This window comes from Populus nigra, chromosome 19 (genome assembly GCF_951802175.1).
Source record: "Populus nigra chromosome 19, ddPopNigr1.1, whole genome shotgun sequence".
Taxonomy (NCBI): Eukaryota; Viridiplantae; Streptophyta; class Magnoliopsida; order Malpighiales; family Salicaceae; genus Populus; species Populus nigra.
In genome coordinates, this window is record NC_084870.1 from 5899268 (window position 1) to 5926681 (window position 27414).

At 32.3% G+C, this 27414-nt stretch overlaps 4 protein-coding genes across 4 annotated transcripts; 2 read left to right on the plus strand and 2 right to left on the minus strand.

Annotated features, from left to right (window-relative positions):
* The first annotated feature begins 851 nt into the window (after positions 1-851).
* Positions 852-4011, plus strand: LOC133680534 (non-specific phospholipase C1-like). Its single transcript, XM_062103539.1, has 3 exons — positions 852-2154; positions 2313-2489; positions 3411-4011. Exons 1-3 carry the CDS (start codon positions 1047-1049, stop codon positions 3731-3733), a joined length of 1608 nt encoding a protein of 535 aa, XP_061959523.1. The 5' UTR covers positions 852-1046; the 3' UTR covers positions 3734-4011.
* Positions 4012-4159: 148 nt separating this feature from the next.
* Positions 4160-6019, plus strand: LOC133680535 (ammonium transporter 1 member 3-like). Its single transcript, XM_062103540.1, has one exon. It carries the CDS (start codon positions 4435-4437, stop codon positions 5830-5832), a length of 1398 nt encoding a protein of 465 aa, XP_061959524.1. The 5' UTR covers positions 4160-4434; the 3' UTR covers positions 5833-6019.
* A 320-nt stretch (positions 6020-6339) lies between these two features.
* On the minus strand, positions 6340-11347 carry LOC133680532 (DEAD-box ATP-dependent RNA helicase 51-like). The gene is made up of 12 exons (XM_062103538.1): positions 10882-11347; positions 10384-10569; positions 9517-9702; positions 9203-9286; positions 8677-8718; positions 8395-8466; positions 7984-8283; positions 7512-7550; positions 7311-7415; positions 7034-7102; positions 6821-6946; positions 6340-6723 (listed from the first exon to the last, which is right to left on the minus strand). Exons 1-12 carry the CDS (start codon positions 11251-11253, stop codon positions 6547-6549), a joined length of 1758 nt encoding a protein of 585 aa, XP_061959522.1. The 5' UTR covers positions 11254-11347; the 3' UTR covers positions 6340-6546.
* A 3075-nt stretch (positions 11348-14422) lies between these two features.
* On the minus strand, positions 14423-17632 carry LOC133679520 (E3 ubiquitin-protein ligase AIRP2-like). The gene is made up of 5 exons (XM_062102136.1): positions 17374-17632; positions 15952-16102; positions 15665-15731; positions 15308-15542; positions 14423-14842 (listed from the first exon to the last, which is right to left on the minus strand). Exons 1-5 carry the CDS (start codon positions 17439-17441, stop codon positions 14632-14634), a joined length of 732 nt encoding a protein of 243 aa, XP_061958120.1. The 5' UTR covers positions 17442-17632; the 3' UTR covers positions 14423-14631.
* Between the last annotated feature and the right edge of the window lie 9782 nt (positions 17633-27414).

Sequence of the window (27414 nt, forward strand, 5' to 3'; positions counted from 1 at the left end):
AATTTCAGTTAAAAAAACTAAATATATAGAAGATATATTAATAAGAAAATTATTTTAATGAAAAATATTCAAAACAACCGGATTCTTTAATGGTTTAATAACCATACCAAGATAATAAAATTTTAATATTGCCAAATGGTTGATGTAAGGCGAAGCCGGCTGAAAATCATGTGGGTCTCAAGACTGATCGAAGGGTGGTCATGCGGAGGGGATGTTGGTTGACTAACTATAATTTTAAATACTTCTGCTCATCAAGTTCATGATTGTTTTCTAATGGATAATTGGCTTCGGGCACGAGGACAGGCCCGCCCGCCCGCTAAGCTGAGCAATATGTGAATAAACTGCAATTCTTGTCACAAACGCATCACGGAGCAATTACTTGAGGGCGAAGCTGAGCAATATGTGAATAAACTGCAATTCTTGCATTTCCATTGCTTTTTACCGGTGCAGCAAGCTTGATCTTTACAAGAAGCAAGGATCGTGACGGCCTGACTTGTAAATCAAACGTTCAGACCTTGAGAACTATTCACAGAAAACAAAATCAATTTGTTTATTTCCCATGAATTATTAAAAAACCTGACGAAATTAATGTTTTTACTTCAATTATTGGAATATGAAACCATCCTTTCATGATTTGAACACAATATTTGCCTCTCCACCACCCCCAAAAAAATCCTGAGATGTCTCTACCTCTACGATCTTCTATCTCTATCGCAGTGTCACGTCGCGGAAAGAAAGTAGAGAGGGCTAGGCTTTATTATCGTCGTCATGAGTTTAAAATTGGAAAACCCGGCACCACATAAACACCCACTTTACTTCAATTTAAGCTAATTAAATCCCGCCTTCTGATAATAATTATAAATAAAAGTCAAGTCAAGCATTTTAATACTCTTTCTTCCAAGATACATACCCTCCTTTGCTTCCACGTTTATTTATAAATAAATCAAGGAGCACTTTACTTTCCTGTCGTCGGCTACTCCATTATTATACCACCCTTTCCCTTCCCAAACGAATCACTGCAATTTCCCAGTTCTCGGTCACCGGAAATGACTTGTCGTCGGCTCCCGCTCGCCTTTTTGTTCTTTCTATATTTGGTAATTTCCTCTCACTCCCTGGACTTTGATAATTTACACAAAAAGCACAAATCCAAAATCAAAGGTCCCATCAAAACCCTAGTGATTCTAGTCATGGAGAATCGCTCTTTCGATCACGTCCTCGGCTGGCTCAAATCAACCCGACCCGACATCGACGGCTTGACTGGGTCCGAATCGAATCGAATCTCTGTCTCCGACCCCAACGCCGATGAAATCTTCGTCTCCGACGACGCGGTCTTCATCGACTCGGACCCTGGCCACTCATTCCAAGCTATCCGAGAACAGATTTTCGGTTCAAACGATAGCCTCGCTGACCCGGCTCCAATGAGCGGCTTTGCGCAACAAGCGAAGAGCATGAGTGAAACCATGTCGAAAGTCGTCATGAGCGGGTTCAAACCCAGTCGGGTACCGGTGTACACCGAGTTAGCGAACGAGTTCGCCGTTTTTGACCGGTGGTTCGCGTCGGTTCCCGCGTCAACTCAGCCGAACCGGCTCTATGTTCACTCAGCAACCTCACACGGAGCCATGAGTAACGTGCGGAAAGACCTCATCCATGGATTCCCTCAAAAAACGATCTTCGACTCACTTGACGAGAACGGCCTCAGTTTTGGAGTTTATTACCAAAACATCCCCGCGACCCTTTTCTTAAAGTCGTTGAGGAAATTAAAGCACGCAATGAAGTTTCACAGCTACGAATTGAAGTTCAAATTGCACGCGAAGCTAGGGAAGTTACCTAATTATGTGGTGGTGGAGCAGAGGTATTTCGATGTGGAGTTATTTCCAGCCAATGATGATCACCCATCACATGACATGGCGAGAGGACAGAGGTTTGTGAAGGAGGTGTACGAGACACTGAGGAGTAGTCCGCAGTGGAAAGAAATGGCGCTTTTGATTACTTATGATGAACATGGCGGGTTTTATGATCACGTGCCCACACCCGTGCGCGGGGTGCCGAATCCTGATGGGATTGTTGGACGTGACCCGTACTATTTCCAGTTTAACCGGTTGGGTGTTCGGGTTCCTACTCTTTTGATCTCTCCTTGGATTGACAAGGGTACTGGTAAGTGTTTGAATCTTTGTTGTTTTGTAAGTGTTTATTTGGTTGCTTAAGGATCACGCTGTGCAGAAAACGTTTTTGCACAAGTAAATAGGAGGGGGTGGTGTGGAAGTGGATTGATTAGGAAATGATTGTGGATGTGAATGTGTGTTGCACTGCAGTGATACATGAGCCAGCTGGGCCAAGACCATCTTCTCAATTTGAGCACTCTTCAATCCCTGCAACGGTGAAGAAGCTCTTTAACTTGAAATCGAATTTCTTGACAAGGAGGGATGCATGGGCTGGTAGTTTTGAGAATTACTTTTACCTACGTGACACTCCTCGTGATGATTGTCCAGGTTTGGCATCAATATCCTGATCATCAACCATAAATATTAAGTTATGTTTAGCTTTTCTTTTGAACAACTAAGTTACATTGTCTTGTAGTTTATGAAATGTTACTGAACTTTGTTGATTGCTTGAGGATTAAAGTAGGATATGGTCGTGCACAGGGACCCCTGTTTAATTGGGTGGTATTTATATTTGATTTCGACCTATAATGCTCTTGTTTGATTTACCTATAATTTCAACCTTTAATGGGATCACCTTCTTGTCCCGAGATAGATTTTATTGCATCCGCCAATTGGTTGCCTGCCTTCAAATTCGTAGGTAACATTTTTCTAACTGACAGAGACTTGAATCTTTGAAAAATTTATTGCATCCGCCAATAGGTTACCTGCCTTCAAATCCATAGGTAATATTTTTCTAACTGACAGAGACTTAAATCTGTGCAAAATGTGGGAGCACATAGAGTCTTCTGCATGTTATGCCCTGGGTGCTGATTTCTGTGGCAACATGCCAGACCTTTATTGGTATTTTCTTGTCGTCTCTTTGCTGGTAGAAGAGCAGGAAGACATAATTAGTTTGTCCGTTGTTTATCTTTTTATGCACTTCCTTTAAACTTATATGTCTATAGCCATAATGGAGATTGGAGACAAGATTTAAGCCTTTAAGTTATCTGCATCTGGAAATTTAGATGTAGAAGCCAGTCAAGAGTGAGGATACCCTATTTTTTGTTTCAGTCTACTATGTGAATCAGGTAGCTTTCCTTTAGATGGTCCACGAGTGTCTAGCATGATATATGTTGACAGATATCTTCTATGGCATTGCTGGAACCGTTGGTTCATCCATAAATCTCTTCTGACCAAACATTATTTAGAATTATTGATATGTTGTCCCACACCATATGATTTGAAATTCATCCTGAAATCTGTATACAGAAACCCTGCCAGAGGTGACAACATCAATGAGGCCATGGGGACCAAAAGAAGATGCAAGCCTCTCAGAATTCCAGGTTGAGATGATCCAGCTTGCGTCACAGCTCAATGGTGATTATGTACTGAATGCTTACCCAGATATTGGCAAAAGCATGACAGTGGGTGAAGCCAACAGATATGCCGAGGATGCAGTTAGGAGGTTCCTTGAAGCCGGCAGGGCTGCTCTAAGAGCTGGAGCAAATGAATCAGCTATTGTTACAATGCGACCTTCACTCACTAGCCGAATTCCAGTGGGGGGTCCTGGTAACTACCAGAAAGCCTATTGATTCCTCACAAAACCACCAGTTTAGATATGAATTTAAATACAAATATAAAATTACTGTGTCCGTAAATATATAATGTAAAATTGCAAATGAATCTGCTATTTGTTACAATGAATACTAGTACTGTTCCTATTTACATGTGCAAGTGGTGCTTGTATTATATCAGGTATATGCAGTAGTTAATCTGAATGTCAGACTCTCAAGAGTGGAGATTGTGTACCTTGCATCTTGTTCTTGCGAGAACCACAGAAATAAGAGGCCTCGTAGCCATTTTATACTGAGTTGCTGTTGGAAAAATTGCCAGTGGTTTAGCCTTATCATGTGGTATCAACAACTGAGGTGATGGCGAGCTACCAAAATAACTTGTGTTACGGAAATAGAGCATCATATTATATCGTTCGCTTCAATTTCCTCCATCAACGGATTTGCTTCATCTCATATTATTCAAGATCCATGTAGCTGAATTAAAAGTTAAAACGACCAAGTTTTAGGCCTATCTACTCTGTAGACGAGTCTTTGAAGGAGAACGAGCAGCCAGTCAACAATCTCCTCTAGATGGTCCTACCAAAAATCGAAATGAATAACTGGCCACAGGAGCACCTACCATTCAACGTACTATCTATACACAATAGCAAGTTGTAGCAAACCAGTCTGCATCTCCCATCTCCCGCTTGCAACAACCAACCCTCTCTCCTACGATACGAATGGAGGTCTCATGGGAACAAAGTGTGACAGACTCTATCAATACCATTTACTTGCTCTTCTCAGCTTACTTGGTCTTTGTGATGCAACTTGGCTTTGCCATGCTATGTGCTGGCTCAGTCAGGGCCAAGAATGCCATGAACATTATGCTTACAAATGTTGTTGATGCTGTTGTTGGGAGCATCTCTTATTACCTCTTCGGCTTTGCTTTTGCTTTTGGTGATGGCACCAATTCTAACCCTTTCATAGGTACAACCTTCTTTGCTCTCAAAGATATTCCCAGCACCTCTTACGACTACAGTTACTTTCTTTACCAATGGGCTTTTGCTATAGCAGTTGCTGGAATCACCAGTGGCTCAATAGCCGAAAGAACCCAATTCAGTGCTTATCTTGTTTTCTCATTTTTCCTTTCTGGATTTGTGTACCCAATTGTGGTTCACTGGGTTTGGTCATCAAATGGTTGGCTGTCTCCTAGTTCAGACATGTTGTTCGGCTCTGGTGCTATTGACTTTGCTGGCAGTGGCGTGGTTCATTTGGTGGGAGGGATTGCTGGACTTTGGGGGTCTTTCATACAAGGTCCTCGAGTGGGCAGGTTTGATGCATTTGGCAAGCCCGTGCCTATGCGTGGGCACAATGCAACTCTTGTGGTGCTTGGGACATTCTTGTTGTGGTTTGGCTGGTTTGGGTTCAATCCTGGTTCATTCGGTAAGATTCTTGTCGCCTACCCCAATACAACCGATCAAGGGAACTGGACCGGTATTGGCCGGACTGCAGTAACAACTACATTGGCTGGTTCGACTGCCGGACTCACAACCCTATTTGGCCGGCGATTACTAGTAGGCCATTGGGATGCATTAGATGCTTGCAATGGATTGCTTGGTGGTTTTGTGGCCATTACTTCAGGATGTTCTGTTGTGGAGCCATGGGCCGCCATTGTATGTGGGTTTTGTGCAGCTTGGGTCTTGATTGGGCTAAACGTCTTGACTCTAAGGCTGCAATTTGATGACCCATTAGAGGCAACTCAGCTGCATGGTGGGTGTGGTGCTTGGGGTTTGATATTCACTGGATTATTTGCCAAAAAGGAATTTGTGATCCAAGTTTATAATTCAGGTGAGGCGGGAGTGGTGAGACCCTATGGCCTTTTGTTGGGCGGTGGATGGGGTCTGATCGGATGCCAAGTGGTTGAGTTGTTGGCAATAGTAGTCTGGGTTAGCATAACAATGGGACCGGTTTTCTTTGCACTTGATAAGCTTAAGATGTTGAGAATATCAATTGATGAAGAAGTAGCAGGCCTTGATATCTCTAGCCATGGAGGCTATGCCTATACTACGCATCCTGAAGAGAACCATCCTCGCTTCTACGCAGATTATATGCCTATCCAAGGTCGAAATCATTCATGATTCAACAGCATTTCTCCACTGTATCATTGGCGCTTTGGTTTGTTTTTTTTTCCTTTTTCTTTCTGGTGAATTCAAGCATTTCTGCTCGTTGATTCCTTTCCCATTAATTTGTTGTTCCTTCTTTAAGAAAGAGAACCTGCATGTTCTTTCTGCTGTAAATAGATAGCTCTGCCGAAACTTTCCCAAACACCTACCTAACTATTACTTGACAATCAATCAGCCGCGCCATGTGCATGCTTCCTGAGTCCTGACACTGGACGCTAGTAGCAACCAAGACTTGGTTATTAACACCGCTCCAATTCGGCCAAAATGGCTTGATATCCGAAATATGTAGTCAATTTCATCTCGCTTAAATTCTCTGTGGATCATGTTTTTTCCTTGCAAAGCGGGTTGTTATCAATGGCTAGTAACGTTGCAGTGGTGGGCAGAGGAAGTGTTTGGAAGATGGCCCGTGAAGGGATTCGACCTAGACCACACTGGTGTGGCGATCTGACCTACCGTAAAAGATTACAAAAAATCTGACTTCAGAGCTCTGAATTGATACAAGTATTCCTTTAACATTACACCTCGGAGTTGCATAAACTGGAAGCAGATATAGAAACATTTAAGCAAAACTTTTGGGCGAGGCCACAAGTCAATAAACAAAATCATATGATTGCTGATATTACATTTCGCTCCACCAAAATTTGTGCCACATGCTGTTATTGATCTTGGCTAATACCTTACAAATTGTCGCTTTTCATCTCCATCACTCTGCCTTCCATACGGATTGCTCTCACTGAAACCATTTCGGCTTCCTTGATTTGCTTTCTTCCTAAACTTGGAAGCACTGCTGTCCATATTCAGATTCATCTTTGGCGGAGAAGAAAAGCAAAATGACGCAGCAACAGCCTACATATATCCAATATTAGCCATTTCATTGCTCAAAAAATAAATATAATCATTCACATGTAATCGCCTTCTAGAATGCAAGCAACAACAATGGTACCTGCAGATCTAGTCGGTGGACATTAAAGATGTCCTTCATAGAATGTGAATTATAGGCCAATATGTAAGATCTATATGCATCTTTAGCTGACTGGTTCAAATAGTAGTTGTTGGCCACCAACTTCTCCTGAAACAATCCAGTAGTTCTCTTTAAGTTCATTGTAACTTTAGTTACTAGGATGAAACATCCAACAGCGAGGAAGTAGGAAAGTACCAGATGTGATTGAACATTTGCCAGCTTCTTCTGATCAAATTCATACTCTTTGACAGGGACTTTTGCTGCCTATAAAAGAGACAATAAGTTTTAGAGTGCACAAAAGGCAAATTCATACTCTTTCAAGTATTCTTGCTTTTCAAAACCCTAATGCTGCACATCCTACTGTGTGATGAAATGAAACCAACTATTTATTGCATTAAGGTGGTGCCCTCTTCATAAAACAAAAGAATTGGGGATGTGTAAGATAAGCAGCCATGATGAATTTGCTATATACCTTCAGATAGCGCAAAAATTGCAGCTCTTCCGGAATCAGGAAAAGCAAGGCATTTCCTTTTGCACCTTCCCCTCGGGCTGTTCGACCAACCCTGTGAATGTATTCCTGAAAGCAGTAATTTCAGGGCACATGTTACTAAGCATGCATGAACAAGAACATTGAACTCTTAACTGAAACATGCTAGCCAAAAAATATGAGCACCTTAGGTTCATCAGGAGGATCAAACTGCACAATCCAGTCCTAGAAGCAGAAAAAAAAGAAAGAAGGAACAAATATCAGCCGACTTAAAAAGAAAATGCAGCTTCCATGGTCTGAATGATAAGCTGTTATTTTATGTGAAAGCCTTTAAGTGAGCAATTTTCCAATTGACTTTCAAAAATCCCAAAAAACCATGGCGAGTTCAAACAAATCCAAATGTATAACATCTCTAATAGTTGACCACGTTAATGACCCAAATTATTTTTCACTCTCTTTTTTTTCTAAGAAGATCATTTAGTTCTCGTGATAGGCCAACCAAAATATAATATCTCAAGCAAAACAGAATTCTAACTATACTCCCAGATGTCCAGGAGTCATTTTCAAATTTTCAGTGTCCCTCACCCACAAACACAACACACTTCTAGGGGTAAGATCCTGGTAAATATTAGCTAGTCACTTTAAGAAAGAAACATACCACAGCAGGAATATCAAGTCCACGAGCAGCAACATCAGTACAAAGCAAGATGCCCTTCTCGGCTTTGCAGAAATCAAAAAAGGTAGAGGTTCTTTTCTGTTGCTTTTGTTTTCCATGGATATCAAAGCATTCCACATGGATGTACCTCAGAAGGTCAGAATGGAACTTAACAGAGTTACATGAAGAGAAGAAGACCATCACTTTCTTTGACAAATTTCTCTTCAAAAAGGAGTACAAGAGAATAAATCTCTTGGCACTTGGCACTACACAATAGCCTTGCTGCAGACCTTCATTTGTGACCTACAATACCCGACATCTTGTCAGGTTTAAAGGCAGGTAACTTGTGCTAGTATGTACATATGTTTATATGTATGAAAACATTTAGAGACATAGAAGCAACAGCATGTCTACCTTGGTTCTACCATCATCCACGTCAATATAGACAGGAGCTGTCTGAAATGACAAGCGAGCAAGGTCCTCCACCTGAGATTGAAATCCAGCATTAGTTGGATCAACCAGAAAACAAAATACTGAATTTCACTATCAAAAAAGGAAAAAAGGCTGAATTTGTATTACAAGCTTAATCATTGAAATTCTGGTTAAAGAGAAAAAACTGGTTCAAATATTGAAAGGAAAAGCATGAGTAAACAGAACCAACACCAACATCAAAATGCGATGCCTTGGGAAACATACCTTTTTAGTTTGGGTAGCTGAAAATAGGGCAGTTTGCCGAGCCTGCACATTGATTAGTAAACCACATCAGCTAAAAAGCATTAACTATTGCCAAAAAGAAATAAAAAATGCCATTACAACCACAGATGGGAGCGAGCATGGCTCATTGAAAGTGACCATATCACTGAATATTATCAAATATCAGCATTTGAGCTCAAGTTTTAGCAAAGGAACATAATCAAGAAAATTCAGGATAACACTCAGCACTGAAAACAAGAAGAGATTGATGAGACTTATTTAGTGCAAATCTACCAAATACTGTAAGAGCAGCCAATCAACTCACTTCAAAGTGCTGCTGTTAATACTGTTTGGAAAACACAGGTTGGATCAGCATGGTTAACATACATTGTTTCATGAAGTAGATTTTATCCAAAGAAAGTAGATTTTGCCAGTTTTACACAACTTTCAGAGATGCCTCTGCATTATGAACATATCTTTTTTACTTTTAAATAAAAAAATCATATATAATTACCACAACTTAATTTACCTTTGGTAAAAGCTTCATAATTTGCTTCATTTCTTCCTCAAAGTTTGCCTCCAATATCCTGTCTGCTTCATCAATCACGAGGCACTACAAGTTTGAAAGGTTGTTTACAAATTAGGTCAGACTTCTAATCGCCAAACAACTAATTTAGCTACAGGGAGCAGCATTTGATTACTAAGATTTGACTTGAGTCTTATACTGCATCTGCTAAACATTATAGCTAATATAGTCATAAGATATTCGACCAATGTAATTAGTTTGAAAATAAAACAAGTAAAACATCTTCTATAACACGGTTAAAGCTTAATAGAAGTTACCTTTAGGTTCTTATAAATAAATCCCTTTGTATTTTGAAGATGATCAAGAAGTCGACCAGGTGTTGCCACCAGTAAATTTACCCCTTTAACAATGCGTTCTGCTTCTCCTCTTCTTGCGGAACCACCAATAACCAAGCCAAGAGTCTGGGAGTGATACTTGAGAAGGTCTTTTGCCACAGCATGAGTCTGCAGAGTTGATTGTTGAATTAGTCAAGGAAAACAGCAAGTGAACTATCCAGAGCCATGAAATTTTCTCTTTTACAAACACATTTTTTTTCTCTTTTCAATCTGTGGCAAGTTGATAACAAATTATAGCACACTACCAATATAAAATCACATCACTTTCCTCTAAAGCTAAAAAAAGTAAATTCAAACAAAAGCCATCAAAGCAAAGTCCATTAGCAAAGTGACATACTGCCAACTAATTTACAATTCAAATATCAGATGGTAATCACACACGGTAAGAAGCATGGGTATGTCAACACAAAGTACAGGATTAAATCACACATTTCCATGTCAAAAACATCAAACACTTAGCATCTAACTTCAAAATATCACAGAAGCTTCAACTCAACCATCAAAATTAGAATTTATCAGCAAGCATAATTTATAAGTCGTACAAAGGGGGGAAATCAATTTACAAGAAGGAAAGTACATGAATAATTTTTTTTTTCTTGGCATCATCTCATAATTACATGGGGAGAAAAGAGGTAACAACTACTAGTCCATGAAACCCTACTGCTGGCTCACAGATAATTTCTATAGGCTTCCTAATTGAAGATGAAGTCAGGTTTGTCTAACACTATCTAAAAGAGGATTGATATGCTGCTTCACGAGGATACATCTGCAGTGCAAGGATTCCTTTACCTGTATAGCAAGTTCTCTTGTCGGGCAAATAACAACCACGCCTGTTCCATTGCGAGGGGCAAAACGAACATTATATAGTAACTCTACAGCTGGTATTAGAAATGCAAGAGTTTTCCCAGAACCCGTCCTTGCAGCACCAAGAACATTTTTTCCTACTAGAAGTGGCGGGATTGCCCTGGCTTGAATCTGTATTTGCAATGATACATCAGTTATAGGAAACGTTTATCGCATAAAAAGATGAAAATAGGTATGCTATCCTACATTGTATAGAAATTACTGTGGATATTATGGTCTTCCTCTAGGCAGAGCTATATGAACTTTTTTTATGTAGGAGTTCCCAACAAGACAGCAACATTGCAAAGTTAGAAAAAAATCTCGCCAAGAATTTAGAAAGCTTGAAGTTCTAAAAAAAACTAATGCATAGGACATTGATGCAAACAAAAGCAATAAAAACTATCAGGTTCCTTGGCAAAAACCGGAAAAAAAAAATATATATACCTGAGTCATATACTCAAACCCTATCTCTTGAATAGCCTTACGAGTGGGTTCAGATAATCCCAAAGAGTCAAAAGACTCTGTGCTCATAATCCCACCTCCACTTTTCACCTTCTTCACCGTCTCTTTCTCTTTATCTTCCTCTTCACTCATGTCTTCACCTTCCTTCTTACTCTTCTTCTTTTTCTTCTTCTTCTCTTTTACCTCCTCAACTTGCCTCTGCTCCTCCTCCTCCTCCTCTTCTCCTCCTTCGATTTCATTGGAGTTCTTCTCTTCTGCTTCTTTTCCTTCCTTTTTATTTTTGTTTCTCTTACGCTTTCTCTTCTTCTTCATCTCTTCCTCTTCTGCTGATCTGTTGTGCTTCTCTTCCGCCATGGCGGCCACTGCTTTCTGATCCAAGCTAGCTAGGGTTTTGTTTGGATTGAGACGATGAATGAGCTTGGGGTTTTTGTTACTTCGTATGTCAAACGCTTAAACCCTCTAAATACAAATCTAATAGGGCCCAATAAGAGAGATATGAGAATGCTTTGGGCTTATGGAATCACTGATTTCTTGGCTTATTTATTAACATTTTAATATATTGTTTAGAGTTATTAAATAAATATGTTTGAATTTAAAATAATTTTAATTAATTTTTTAACAATATAAAATAATCTTTAACTGGATAAATTGAATAATATTTTAAAATTTAGATACACTTAACTCTTTAAAATAATAATTACTAGATAATTTTCACTTAAAATTTCAATATTATGAATCTTTTTTTTAATTTAAACATTTTTTAATTATAGATGATATGAATTTAAATTATAAATACAAGCAATAATTAAAAATTACAAATAATTTCTCAAAATCAATCTTACCTTTCTAATATTATAAGTGTTTTTTCCAAAAAAAAGTTTAAAATAATCATGCAAGACAGTAAACTATAAAACAAATGAACTAAGGATTTAATTTAACAAATCTAAGAATTTAATTTAATAAATTTATGAAATAATTAAAAATAATTCAATTATTTTTGGATTTTAATTATTTTATCAGCATACTTTTAAGACTTTTTTAAGTTTTAATAATCAAAATAATATATAGTTTATCAGTGATTTAAGTGGCTTATTTTATGTTTTATGTTTTCTATAAATAAGAAAACAATGAAAAAACGAGAATGATATTCCTAAAAAAACAGAGTAATTTTTAGAATGGGTGCTAGAACCATTATGGCACGGTTGAATTTATTAGTACATTATATTATTTTATCAAGTTTATAATAATCACTAGAGAACTTTTAAAATTTTCATATTTTTATGAATATAGTTATGGATAATAGTTATGAATGAGTTTTCATATTTTTATGAGTTTGATTTTGAACTATGCATGTTACCTGGCTAGTCATGATGTAGAACATATATCAATAACTTTACAATTAAAAAATAAAATATAAAATATAAAGATGTCAAAACACTCTTATAATTCTCTTAATCATACAAAAAATTTATGTGAAAAATATCAAAATACCTCCAAAGATAAAAAAACTTTTTTTACTTTTTCTAAGGCAGAAAATGCTATTTACTATATATCAAAATTAGAAAAAACCTAATATACCCTTGTTCAGCAGTCCATCTTTTTTTTTTATCATAAAGAAATATTTTTACTGTTATAAATATTATGAAAGGCCAATGAAGCCCTTGGTCAACAAATCTAAATTTTGTTGATTCTAGAGGTAAAAAAGTATGTGTATTGTGTTAAAAAAATTGAAAAAATACATATATCTTCAAACAAATCTTTTAATGACCACTTAGTAAAAGAAAAAGACCAAAACACCCATAGATCAAAGGCTTAAATTTAAGCCACTCAAGGGTAAAAGTATTATTTTACTATAGCAATTCATATTAATATGTGTGTAGAGGTAAATTGAGATTTCCACATGATTTAGCTTTTATTAACAGTGAAGCAGCTCGTTTTTTCTTTTTCTTTTTTCCCTTTTAATTTAACCTTTTCATAGCATAATTAGATGAAACTAGTTTTGAATTGTGATACAATTGCCAAATTAAAAAAAGGATTGACAAATAAAATATGTGTCTAATCTTTCTTTATAGTTTTTATTTTGGTCCAGATTTTTTTTTCGATCCATGCCTATGAAATATAAGAGAGAAAACCTATCTAAAAATGGAAAGAAGATAGAAAATTGACAATTTGATAATTTTTTAACGACGAAACTCACAATTGTTGGTGTTAACGGGTTGCATTCAACAAGAGGTCAATGATAGTGGGTTTTTTGTATAAACATGCTTGAAACGAGAGATTGAGTTTAGTTTTGATTTTTTTTATTGAGCTGATTTTTGAGTGTGTTTTTGGGTTGATTGGTGGTTTATGGAGGTTTTCATAGTGTTTTTTTGAGTGAAAACAGGTTGAACAATGGATTTTCAACCAAAAAAATCACACTCTTGATTTTTCAACCATCACAACGATGGTTGATTTTTAGGTTGGGCAGCAACAAGCAACGCATAATATGTAGCCTTTTTTTATTTTCTTTTTTAAAAACAAGAGTCATGTTAAATGTCATATGCCCCTTATAAAAGATAAATAAATAAATATGGCCCAGACACACATGTTTGACATGGACTTATGCGCATAAACTTTATTTAAAATTTGCTTGCTTGACCTGACTTTTTTAAAAAAACATTGAGTTTTTGCTGAATTTTTTTACTATTTTTTTAAATTTTATTATTTGATTGTTTTTTAATTGGCCTTTATTTTTTCATCATATAATTAAATAAAAAAATCTCAGTGAATCCATTGGGATCCATAACTTAGGTCATAGGTTTGATAAGCTAGTTTAGCTAGGCACGCGAGCCTAACTTTTTTTATAGCCTGTATTTTTTTTTCAATTTTATTCTTTAACATTGAGTTTTTGTTGATTTTTTTTTCAATTTTATCTTTTAATATTTGATTATTTTTTAATTAGTCTTTATTTTTATTATAAAATTAAACAAGAAAATCTTATTTGACCCATTAAAATTTATAACTCAGATTACTAACTCGGATTACAAATTTGATGAGCTAATTGAGCTTGACATGACCTGCTATAATACATCGTATTAATGTTTAAAATAAAAAAAGATTTATTTTTTTAAAAAAAGCCAAATCATTTTTTACTGGACATGCATGTTGCATTTGAACCTTGCATCTAGCCTTTTTTTTTTTTTTTTCATCTTATGACTTGATTATAAATCTGGTATGAAAGACTGCATTTTTCGCACTCATATTTAAAGTTTATCGTAGCACTCAAAATGACTTGGAAGTTTATCTTCCATCTTGCGAAGAAATGCTATTTGACATTGTGAAATCCAAAAGTTACCTAATACTATTTATCGTTTAGGACATCGTATTATAAAGGAAATATTTAGGTGAAAAACGAAAGGCAGGGAAGCGACCTCACCAAATCAATACAATTAAGGAAAATGAGTTTCGGTTAAGGTAAAATAAAGTTAAATATATATATATATATATATATATATATATATATATATATAAATGAAAGAAAGGCTTCAATATTAACATCACGCAGCCTCCACAGATTGCAGCCACTTCCAGCACATCATTCACCATTAACAAAATCAACATGAAAGTTAAACCTGAGTTACATTTTCGAAAACTCAGTTTTAACCAGTGAAGTAGGTAACTAAATGACATTTACATTTTCAAAAGTCACAGTTAAATAAATGTACAGTCTTGCTCACGCCAGTGCATAAACCGCTACTTCACATGAGAATCATAGGGCATATATACAGTATCTGGAATAATAAGGGGCAACTTATCAATGTACATGAACAGCCTCTTGCAATTCTGTCTCGTAATCAAGGCTAAATCGACAACGTCAGACTTATCTGCATAGATCCAAAGGTCGCCAGAATTGACCCTTTTAAGACTACCGCGACAAAAGGGGCATGATTGAGACCGCCCACGCCTGTGATGAAAGCGAAACAACATATCAAGGCACTATAGAAGTTAGGAAAGGACGAAACCATAGGCCAACAAACCCTTCAAAAATGTAGCAAACCAGTCAAGGACCTCCATTCCTGAGGCTGAAGGGTTGGCCTAACGGCTTTGGGACGATTCAAAAGTTCAGAGGTAAAAGATACCAGACAAAAATTCCAAACATGGGGATGCATGAGCAACGGAAAATTATGCACGAAGCAGTAGCTCTGTCCTCTTTACATCAATGTGGGATTAGATAGGTATTACAAGTGAGTTTCATAAGAATGTGAAAGGAGTAGCAATCACCAAGTGCATAAAGTGACTGTCCAATCCAATCTTCAATTTCAGGGCAAAGACTAAAGACACAACCACATATTTTTATTTTTTGGTTGCAGTAAAGATGAGATAATCAGAAATTGCGCTAGGACCCATAGAAAGAAGACAGTAAGCTCACCAATCCCGATAGCACCTCAAACACAAAGAATGACTGCAATTAGGCAACACAACCTTATTGTTCATTTCCATGCAAATCCCACACTCTTCTTCTCTTTCTATATCGACTTCTGAGAGTTTCCCCTTCTCCAACTCATCCTTTCTTCTATATCTCATAGTACATACTTCTTTCTGTTTCCTGTCATCCACATCCGTGATTCCTCCTTGAAGTTGCAGTAAAGAAGGAAATATCACCGCTGTTTATAGAAAACAAAATTTGTAAGCTTGAATTTCACCCCTACAAACTGAAGATGTTTCCTCCAAAATTTGAGTCCGGGTAAAAAGGAAAAAGATTCAGTCTTCTCAGAGTATCACTCACCATAAAATTCTCTAATGCTAGCTTTTCTTTCCTGAACAGACATAGTAGTTTTCCCATCTGCATAGGTCTGCACCAATCAGCACACCGTCACACCCCAACAAGAAGTTGTAATATTATTACTACATTTTTGAAGGTGATGGAGTGATGAAGAGTCACAACAGACAAAATAAATGGATAAATAACCTGGCAATGAAAACTGAAGGGCACATAATAAGGGGGAAACTGACAGAAAACAGTGCAAATCTAAAACAAGAAAACTGAAATGAGAAACGTGGAAAGAAACATACAAGATAAATAAGAATTCTTAGCAAACCAAGGGCACCAGCAAGGTTACAATCAGTCCACTGCACAAGAAAGAGAAAAAATTGGGCTGCTGGGCTATAGGATAATCGCATCTGAAGGCGAGCTCCGTCGTTCTCCCTTGGATGATCTAAAGCGCTGCATTAACAAGATACAATGTAAGACACACAATGACAGAACTTGTTCACTCTTTCTTCCCTTGCATGGAAAAAGGAGAGAAGCAATGATCACGGACAAGAAATTGTTAGCACCAACAACAATCAACATTGCTCTCTAATTAAGATAAGAAAGCCTTATCAGAATAAACCCTTAAGAAAAATCAGGTCCAACTCTAAGAGATGATACAGTAAAAGTTGAAAAACACAATAACAGTAGTATTGGGGTTAAACTTATGACTTCAAGTTTTATTTAAAAGCAAATACTTCCAGAATTATAAATAACATTGCCTTCTTTTTTTCTATTTTTCTATTAACAGGACAGTTTTGTAGCATGAAAGAAAATTCTAAAACAGGCGCTGTTAAGAGAGAGTATGAGCAACAAGTTGCTAATAAGTGGTATCTAACCAGAAGTGCACATTAGCTTTACTCAGGGCCACATGTATAATTTTGTTAGCATCGTGGTTGGCAATATATAATTTCTAGACACTTTGAATCAATAAACAGTAACAAGGTCTGCTTTACCGATCTTGAGGTTTCTAATGAACAAACTAGCTTAAAGACAGAGAACTAAAAAAAGCAATATTGATTGCACAATTTGGGGGACCCAAGTTTGCAAAAGAGAAGAAAACCAAGTGAGTGATAAAGTTTCATCTTTAATAATTGAACACAAGTTAATCAAAATGCCATAAGTACAGACATTGATTCATCTTGCTGTTTTAACAACAATAGCTACTTGCCTATGGTCTTTTAAAATCATGTAAAAACAACAATCTTATTCCTTTGTTTCAGAACTTGATCACAAGTTTAAAGGATTTTCCCAGCAGAAAACTAGAAAAAAAAAGAAAAAAAAACATTTGCTTTCTCATTGAAACATAGTCTTATTCCTTTATTTGAGAACATGATCACAAGTTTAAGGATTTTCCCAGCAGAAAACTAGGAGAAAAAAAAAAATTCTTTCTCATTGAAACACAGTCCCTCTAAAATCAACTTCAAGACCATAAATCAATTCACCAATTAAATAAAATTCAAGAATCATTGTGACTTCTTATAATTCAGAAATTTCTTAGTTGGCTATTTTAAAATAAAGCAAAGGCAACAAAACTGGATCAAAATCACAGTACACGCATCATTCATGCATTAGTGATTGATAACTAATATAGAACAATTACGCATTCAAAAACTTACACTTAAACCATACCAAAATTTTTTAAAAGAAAAAAAAATTAAAAGTAAGAGATAGAGAGAGAGTACAGAGTATTGGCGTGCTGGATATCAGCTTCGAGAGCTTTGAGAGAATCCTTGAAAGACAACTTTCCCATGGCTTCGGCTTGCTATTATTATTTCTCGGAAACCAATTCCCATCAAACAAACAGAAAAACCAATCAATAAAAAACACTCCTCTCGATAACTAGAATTCTATCTCCAGAATCAGATAAATTAGGAAAAGAAATTGCCTATCATAAACCCTCTCTCCTGCACGTAGTTAAGACACACACCCCCGCTCTTGTCGGTTACGAAGTCCTTAAAACTAGACGCAGCTCCGTTATATTTCTCGTTTTACCACTTTACCCTCTCTCGACAAATACTGACAAGTTTGTCCTTTTTTTTATTTATATCGTTATAATGTACGGTATCGCTTTTATTATTTTGTTCGTGCTGTGTATATAAGCTTTATCAAGGTGCACGGTTGCTTTTAGAGACAAGCAGAGGGCATTTTTGAGAAAAAATAATTACTAACATTTACAGCAAAAGCTTTACATGAGGTGACATGTCAAGGACAGAAAAAATTCACTGCTACTCGGGATAAGAATGGTTGCTCTAACAGAAACAAGGCTGCTGTGTTTTTAAAAATTTAATTTTTTTAGAATGTTTTGATATATTAATATTAAAAAATAATTTTAAAAAATAAAAAATATTAATATAATATTTTTTTAAGTAAAAATACTTTAAAAAATAATTATTATTACACTTCTAAATATTACAGTATTGAGAAATAACCAGTAATAATTACATTATAAAAAAATAATAAATATAAAAAGAGAAAGAGAGAGTAGAATAAACAATAAAGGGGAGAGGGAAGTAAAAATTTTATTTTAAAACTTAGGTTACATGTAATTTTTTTTTATTTAGCCTGTTTGAAAGTATGGATATGGTTGCTTTTTAAAGTGTTTTTCGTGTTAAAATATATTTTTTAAAAATTATTTTTGAGATCAGTACATCAAAATGATCCAAAACAAAAAAAAATTAATTTTTAACAAAAAAAAATTAAATTTTTTGAGAACACGATTTGCATTGAGTTCACAAACATGTACATATATCTATCAAAGTAATTATTGATAATAACTACTGGAGTAAGTATTTGTGTTTCACTGATTTAGTGATAATTTTTTTAAAAAAATATTAACCGTAAAACATGCAATGAAGTTATTAAATATCATACCTCTTATTATTTTTTATTACAAAACTCTTTTATTTCTTGGAGTTTATTTGGTATTATGGTTGCTTTTGTGGTTGTAGTTTAAAAAAAATAGTTTAATAAAAAGTGCTTTTTGTTAGGTTTGTTTTAAAATTTGATGTGTTTGGTTAAAACTGCGGTTGAAATTATAGTTAAAAAAAACAGTTTATTGTGTTTGGTTAATATGTTTTTTGTATGATGTTTGATTATAAAATTACCTAAGAGAACATCTATCTATCTATCTATATATATAATAACAAAATATTATTATTTTATAATTATGATTACATAATCCTTATACGTTAATAAAAGTTTTTCAGTGTCCCATCAAACTATTTAAAAAAAACATAACAAAAAATAATATTAATTAAAATAAAAACTAAAATTAGAATAAAAAAATAATTCAGTGATGGTCCAAGTAACGTAAGTAAATGTAATATATATATATAAATATAAACACAAACAATTTTGAGGTGTAACATAAGAAATTCAATCCTTTATTCAAGCATTTTTAATGTTCATGTAAAAAGAAAATTACAACACAGCCTCTGCACAAATTTTTTTTTAAGAGGTTATTTTAGTAATACCATTATTAAAAAAAAAGTAAAACAAAAACATGTTACTTCAGTTACTTTTGACAAATAGTCTTCATTTTATTGAAAACTCTTATATTTTTAGTTCAATATGGATATCCGAATTAATTTACACACACCTCAACTAATTAATTTTATTCAATTATCCAGACCATTCTAAAGCCTAAATAACTAATTATCAGGGGTGGAGATAGGGGTTGGCAGGTGTCCAGCCCTGCACGAATTATCTTTTCCCCCGACTTTTTTCTTGAATAATTTATAATTTTGATCTAAAAAATAGTAAAATTTAAATCCAGACTCCTAGATAATTTTTTCTTTTTTTATTGTTTTTCTGTTCATATTATTATTTTTTTATTTATAATTTTTAATTTATTTATCAGGAGTCTACTGAACATTGGGTTATACAATCACCTATAGCTCTAGCTTAATGTGTAATATCCAAATAAACTTGAGTTATTTGTGTTTTAAAATGTAATAATTATTATGGTTTAAAGTGTGTTTTGCTTGAAAATATATTAAAATAATATTTTTTATTTTTTTAAAATTATTTTTAATATCAGCATATTAAAATAATCTGAAAATATTAAAAATTTTAAATTTTTTAAAAATTATTTTAACTGTATTTTAAAAAAAATAACCCGAATCTATTTCACTGAACAAGGTTAGATACACAATCGTTATAATATTTATTTGTGTGTCATCGTTTAAAGACGGGTCAATAATTTTTCAACATATATCTATCAAAGCTCTTGACCCTGACCGTATCATTATTAATAAAATAAAAATTGAAATTGAAACACCCAGTTGTAAAAATCTTAAAAGTTTTGCTTGACATCATTATCTCCACGTGTAGCTTACTAGTAATACACTAGCTAACTTATTCTTGCTATTCAATGGGATGAAGCAAAAATATTTTACACGTAATAAAAAAAATACAATTATTGTCACCACATTTTTAATAGCATGAAGAATTTAATGTGGAATTCAAAATTTGATATACATGTTCAATAAAATAGAATGAGAATCACATGCATCAATAAATATTAAAAAAAAATTGTCAATACTAATTAAAAATCATAAAGTTAAAAAATAAATATATATTAAGATATTTTATCTCGTGATTGTATTTGCAATTATTCATGTAATTTAAATTTTTTTAATTTAATTGCATGGCTGTATTTTTTATGGAGGAAGAAAAAGATATTGAATTTAATCGAAACAAAATAATTTGCTAGTATAACTCTTTTTTTATCTTATTAATATTTTCTTGTTTTTTTAAAATATAACTTCAATACATTATTTTATTTATTTAATAATAATGAAAACAATCATACCAAATATAAAAAACTGGTGATTTAAAATGAGAATAAAAGAATGCACGTCTTTGATTAAAATCTATCTATCTTATCAATGCATCAATTTTTTTTATAGCAAATTTCACTAAAATATTTATTTCTTAGACAACATGCTATCATAAACATAAAAGCAAGTTTTGAATAAAAAATATATTATTTTAATATATTTTTTATTTAAGTGGATATAAAAACATACGACCAATACACTATTTTCGTGTCTATAGGAAACTCTCTGGAAACATTTTAAACTCCCTCCCTTGGTCTTATCGGTCAATTTGGATGCCACTTAACTTGATTCCTTAACTTACTCGAGTTACAAATTAAACCTTAATTGATTCAATGTGATTTTATCACCTTTGCAGGTCTAGACGCGATCTTGCTGGCCACATCAAAATCAGCTGTTTCATTTTTCTTTAAAATAGTATAAAATAACGTTTCAAATCACCACAGGTCACGAACCCGAGTGAATTTAATAAAAAAAAATTATATATATATATATATATATATTTTTATGATAATAAAAATATTCATGTGCAGGAAAAGCTACTAAATTATTTTTTAAAAAATGTTACATGTATAAAATAAGCACCTGCTAATATTAAAAATAATATCATAAATTAATTTGAAAACAAAGTCAAGACTTAATGATATCTAATAGAGTATCGCTCCCAAATATGTTTTTCATAAATTTATTTTATTTTATATGTTTTTTAAAATTTTTTTTAAAAAAAATCAAAGTCCAAGGCCACTCGATTGAGCTTGGTTAGGTAAAGCATGCTTGGCCTTTAAAAAGTGTGTTAGGCATGCGTGTCTGTAATGTTAGGCCTAAACATCTAGTTTTGTTTTATTTTTCTTTAGTATCACTTATCTATTTTTTTAAAAAAAAAACAAATGAAACATTGAGTGGCTAGAAAATGTGGATGAAAAATCAAGTTTTGCCCCTCTTGAACCTAAAACAATTGTTTCCAATCCCCTTCATACCATGAAACACATAAAAAATACCCTATAAACTTACAATAGCTTATATCTAATCTCAAAACACCGTTATTGGTTGAAAAACATAAAATTCATCCTGATTGAAAACACAATCCTGAGTCTTGATTTACTTTTCTTAACAAATTAAAGGGAAAAAACCTTAATAAAACTTCTCCCATCAAATAAAACTCATAGATATAAAAAATAATATTTTTTCATCTTCTAAATTTGAATAACTGATCATTTTCTCTATAATCTTTGAAACTCAAGAACTGAAACATAAACAAAATAAAGTTTTGGATCAAAATATAAAAACTTCAAAAAAAAAAGATCAAACTTGAAAAATAGAAAAACTTTTGGGTCCAAATTAAAAAAAGAACCTCATGTACACTAAAGAGGAAAAAAATTGGCTGAATTTTTTTATTATCAATTTTAATCTCTAAATTCTCAATTTGCTTTAACCAATAAAATCGATTTTTATTTTACAAATGCTAATTTAATACCAATTCTTTTTCATATCTCAATAACCCTATAAAAAACTAATTAAAATAAATTATAAACCTAAAATCTTCTTAAATTTATAAAGATAAAATTAAAAAAAAAATCGATAAATAAAAAAAAACTCAAAGTACAAAAGAAAAACAAAAAAATTAACGGCGCTGTTCATTCAGTGGTGCATAACGAGGGAGTCTACAGTGAAATCTAGGCGTTCCTTTTCTTTTACTTGATCAATGCGTAGCTTAATACATACATACATACATACAATACATACATTGGACATACATATAATTAGACAAGCAGAGGGTATTTTTGGAAAATGAAATTGTATTTGTTCTTGATAAGTATAAGAGCAAAAATGCTCCATGCTGACGTGTTGGCATTTTAAATATGTTATTGCTGTGATAACTGTAAGCTGACAGGGACACTGCCACACGGGGCCGCAAAAAAAAAGGAAGATGGGAAGGGGTGATGTCTTGGCCGTTTGGTTCTAACTTCTAACGCAGAGATGGCTTCCTCGGCTTTCAGCTTATAATTATAAATACAAAGTCAACCTAGAATACGGGACCGGCGAGTTAACTTTTTTTAAATAGAAAAACATTTTAAAGCTTTTCTATTTTATTTTTATACTATTTATTACAACTACAAATTACAAATTTAAATTACAATTATAAATTACGAATGAAACTATAACTAGAACTAAAACTAAAACAACTGTTGGTTTCACCATTTCAATTACTATGGACTCACAAATTGGAGTGGTAAAACTATGTGATTTTTTTTATTAGCGTAGATCTTCATGTTAGCTTGCATGTATTTCGACTAATCTTACGAGCCTTGAAGTTAACGATCATATAAGTTTTCAGTAACTATCATATTAGCAACCACATGATTTGAATTTAAAACAACAAGGAGCGCAGATCCTTTGATCCCAAACTCTTATCACTAAATCACCTGTTAAATGGTTGATGTGTTTTTTTTTTCATCATTGAAGAATGGTGTTTTTCCGAACACTGAGTTTTTTTCAATGATGATATGTTGGCATGTTAAATATGTTATTGCTTTGATAATTACAAAGCTGAGAGGGATACTGCTGAAAAAAAAAACAAAATAAGAAATAAGAAATTTTTTTTGAAAAAAACCTTTTTCTAAAAAAATTATTTTGATGTGTGCTGTTAAAAATAAATTTAAAAAAATAAAAAAAATATTATTTTAATATATATATATATAATATTTTTAAAAACCATCATTGTTATAATTTGTTTTTTAAAAAACTAACTTTTCTATTTTATTTTTCATAATTTCTATTTCAATTATTCTTTCCCAGACACATCGGAGAAAACTTCCGAGCCAAGCCCATCTTATAAAAAGGCAAAAACTGGCTGACGCGGTTTCACATTAAGACTGTGTTTGTTTACGTGGTTGCGTCCACGTTTAGCTGCGTTCACAATTACAATGTGTTTGGTAAACAATAGGCCACATTTTTTGATGCATGGGTCTCACATAAATATGTGTTCCAAACGCAGGAATGCAGAAGCAAGGCTGTCTTGCTTTTGCCGTGGTTGCTGATTAGAAAACGTGGAAAGTAGAGAATGAGAATAAAAAATTAAAAGCTTTTGAATGCAGAGATTCCAGATTAGTTGATGTCATTTTTGTTAATGATATTTTTATATTAAATAAGTATGGTAATGGCAACATCTTATTATTATTTTAGAAAAAATTATGATAGCTTTGGAAAAGAGATATATTTCTCGTATAAAATTTATTTAAAAATTTTATTTATTTTATGTATTATTTATAAAAAAATATTTTTTATTTTTTAATTCATTTCCAAGAAAATACATAGAGAATAAATAAATAATTTTTAAAATAAAAAGGTATTAATAATTAATTAGTTTTATTATATATATAAAAAAATAATCGATTTTGGATTGTATGTGTGGACCTAACACTTTGATTTATGTTTTGAAATTAGGTGGTAATTATGAATAGGTTTTTGTGATATTTAGAATTGTGTGTTTTTTTTAATTAATTATTTTTTATAATTTTTTATCTTTTCAATGAAACAATAAAAAACTATCGAATGTGTTGGTGCGCGTCAACCACCACATTATATTTATGAATTTGTTGCAAGTCATGAAAACTGTAGTTTTTGTCGGATGAAATTTATACATGATGGAATTGCAAATAGTTTAATGGAATAATAAAAAAAATACTTTATATAAAGTATTTTTTATTTCATGATGTAATAGGAGTAATTAATTCTACAATATTTAAATTTAAAACCATCAATATTAATATATATTTTTTAAAATTATTTTATAACCTCAATTTTAAAAGTATTATTAACCAAACACATTAAACTACTTTTTTTTCAACCTCAATTTCAACCACAATTTTAACCAAATACCTATTTTTTCAAACCAATCTCAACTAAAAGTACTTTTTATAAAATAACTTTTTTCAAACCGCAACTACAACAGCTACCGCAATACCAAACACAAATAATAAACCGGCGGCTTTTGAATATGATGGAAAAGACTACACTACCCGTGCAATAAATATTTTTATATATTGTCAAGTGGGGATTGTCGTTCAACTGTTGTTATGGAAAAAGTTATCCACCAACTAGTTGTTGGATGAGGAATGTTCATCTTGAATAGTCCACATCAGTCCATGACATGATATAATTAAAAATAATAATAAAAATTAAGAGGCTTGATGTTTCTACCGTGCATTCAAAGTAATGAAATATTTTTTTGATTTTTTTTTTCGTGCGATATGATCCTTTTATGATAAGATAGGAGGCCAAGTGCTTCTAATTTGTCAACCAAGAAAAAATTTGAACAACAAGGAATCCAAATAAAAAATAATGAGAATCTAGAAGATTATTTTAAAATTAACTCAAAATATTGACTTTTATCGTCTTACTTTGCAAATCATTTATTTTGAGTACTTTTAGTTTTTTTTTAATTTATTTTTATATAGAACTTTGTTTTTTTATTTTTCAGTCTTTAATTTAAGGTGATAGAAAGAAAATCAACAAATTTTGATGATGAATAGAGAAAATGTTAGTTCACACTGATTCTATTAAAAAAATAATCAATATTGGTGTTAACGAGTTTTATTCAATGAAAAAAATTCTATTTTCGGATCATTTTTAGGCTACTTAAGCCATATATAGGTTCATTTAGGTCTAAAGAGTTTTTTTGTGTGTATTTTTGGATAAAAAATAGTTGAAAATTGATTTTTAGGGTGTTAAACACTCTTGCTTCTTACCTTACCCAAGTTTCAAATTAAACTTAATAGAAATTAACTTATTGTGATTTAATCGATCTTTTTATGAAGTTATCAAGATTTTAAATAAATATTATGTTATTTGTTGATATTTAATTTTACAAGATATATTTTTTTTTTATTTTTTATGTTCATCTAAGTTATTTTTAAAATCATCGAGTTGACCAAACACATTAAATTAACCTATAAATAATTTAAATTATTTATTACTAGAAAATATGTTAACAACTTTTTTTTTTTGCATTAAAAAAATAATTTACCTTGCAACATATCGAAGATCAACAATCTTGTAAGATAAATATTAAACATTGAATTATATACTAATCATTGAAGATTTCGTGTTATTAATTAGGATGGCAAAATCAAAACTAGAAATTGTTAACCTCACAAAAAGATTTCTATCATCATTTTCCGACACACCCCCTAATTTGTATGAATAGATTTATAGCGAGCTTGGATTTGCCCAATACTTTCTTTCGTTTTCCTCGGAGGATAATAGATGCACGAGATATTCCATGAATTATAGTGGAATATGTTGTTTCTATGTTTCTCATATAATTTGAAGTTATATGATGAAGTGTGATTTTTATATATATTTTAAGGGAAAATTACAATAAACATAATGAAGTTTAATTGTTATTTTTATTTAATTATTTTAAAATTACAAAGGAGTTTATATATTCATAATATTTTATATCCTCATACTAGATAGCTAAAAAAGTAAAATTCTCATTGTATTTGAATTAATTACTAAAATTTTTTTATATTAAATATTATAATTTTTCTATCATAAAAAAAAGAGGAACAAAGCCACCAGCCTTTTCTCATTCTTTTTTCTCTTGAATTACCTGGAGATTTGATACACTCAATAAACCCACAACCCAAAAAATTACGATCAACACCTACAATATTATACCAAATAAATTAACAATCTTTTCTGTCTCCTTTTGAGTGTTTAGGGCCCCGTTTGTTTGCAGGAAAGTAGTTTCCTTTTGGAAAGTGAATTCCGGGGAAAGTGAATTCCGGGAAAGTATTTTCCGATGTTTGGTAGTGTAATGAAAAATAAGTTGGAAAACACTTTCCAGTGTTTGGTTATGTTATGGAAAATGAGCTGGAAAATAACTTATTAATATTTTATTTTTTCAAATTTATTAAAATAATAAGGAACAAATCTTACAAATTAAAAAGTTGAATGAGAATGAAATTGAAAAAAAATATAATTTCATAAATTATCTCAAATAAAATAAATAATAATCAAAATAATAGAGATCAAATCTAAAAAATTAAAAAAAATAAAAGGTGAAGAAATTAAAATAATAATAATTAACATTTCATAAATTATTTCAAATAAAATAAGTAAAAATCAAAAGAATGAGGACCAAATTTGATAGATAGAAAATTTCAATAAAAAAATGATAAGGAAAAAGCAAATAGCAAATAGCAATTATAAAAATAAGAACCAAAATTAATATAAAAATTAAATTTTAAGATATGAAATTGAAAAATAAATATTCAAAACAAATTATATATAGCAATCAAAAGTTTGAGGATCAAATTTGATATAATCAGCAAATAATGATGAATTTTTTTTCATTATAATATATATTCATACATAGCTTATTTTATAAAATATAACTATATATGTCATATCATATTATATAGAAATAAGCTTGCGAAATATTTTTTTAAGTAAAACCTATTACTATATTTTTTTTCAATTTTAAAAGCTTAAAATAAGTTTTTTTTTCAAATTTATCCATATGTAACAAATATAATTAAATACTAATCATGAATTAATAAAAAAGAATAAAACAAGTACATCTACAAATATAGCAAAATAAAATAATAATTGTGGCAAAAAAATATGTACAATGAAAGAAAAGGAAAGTGTTTTCCGGTTCTTATCAAAAGGAAAACACTTTCCTTTGTTGAAGTTGTATTTTTTTTGTTGATTGGAATTAAGTTTCCGTTGACTAGTTTTCCATGTTGTTGCCAAACATGGGAAAACAAGGAAAGTGAATTCCAGGAATTCACTTTCCTGCAATCAAACACAGCCTAGAACTACGGGTTAATTTATATTTTAAATTATTTTTTTATATTTTAAATTATTTTAATATAT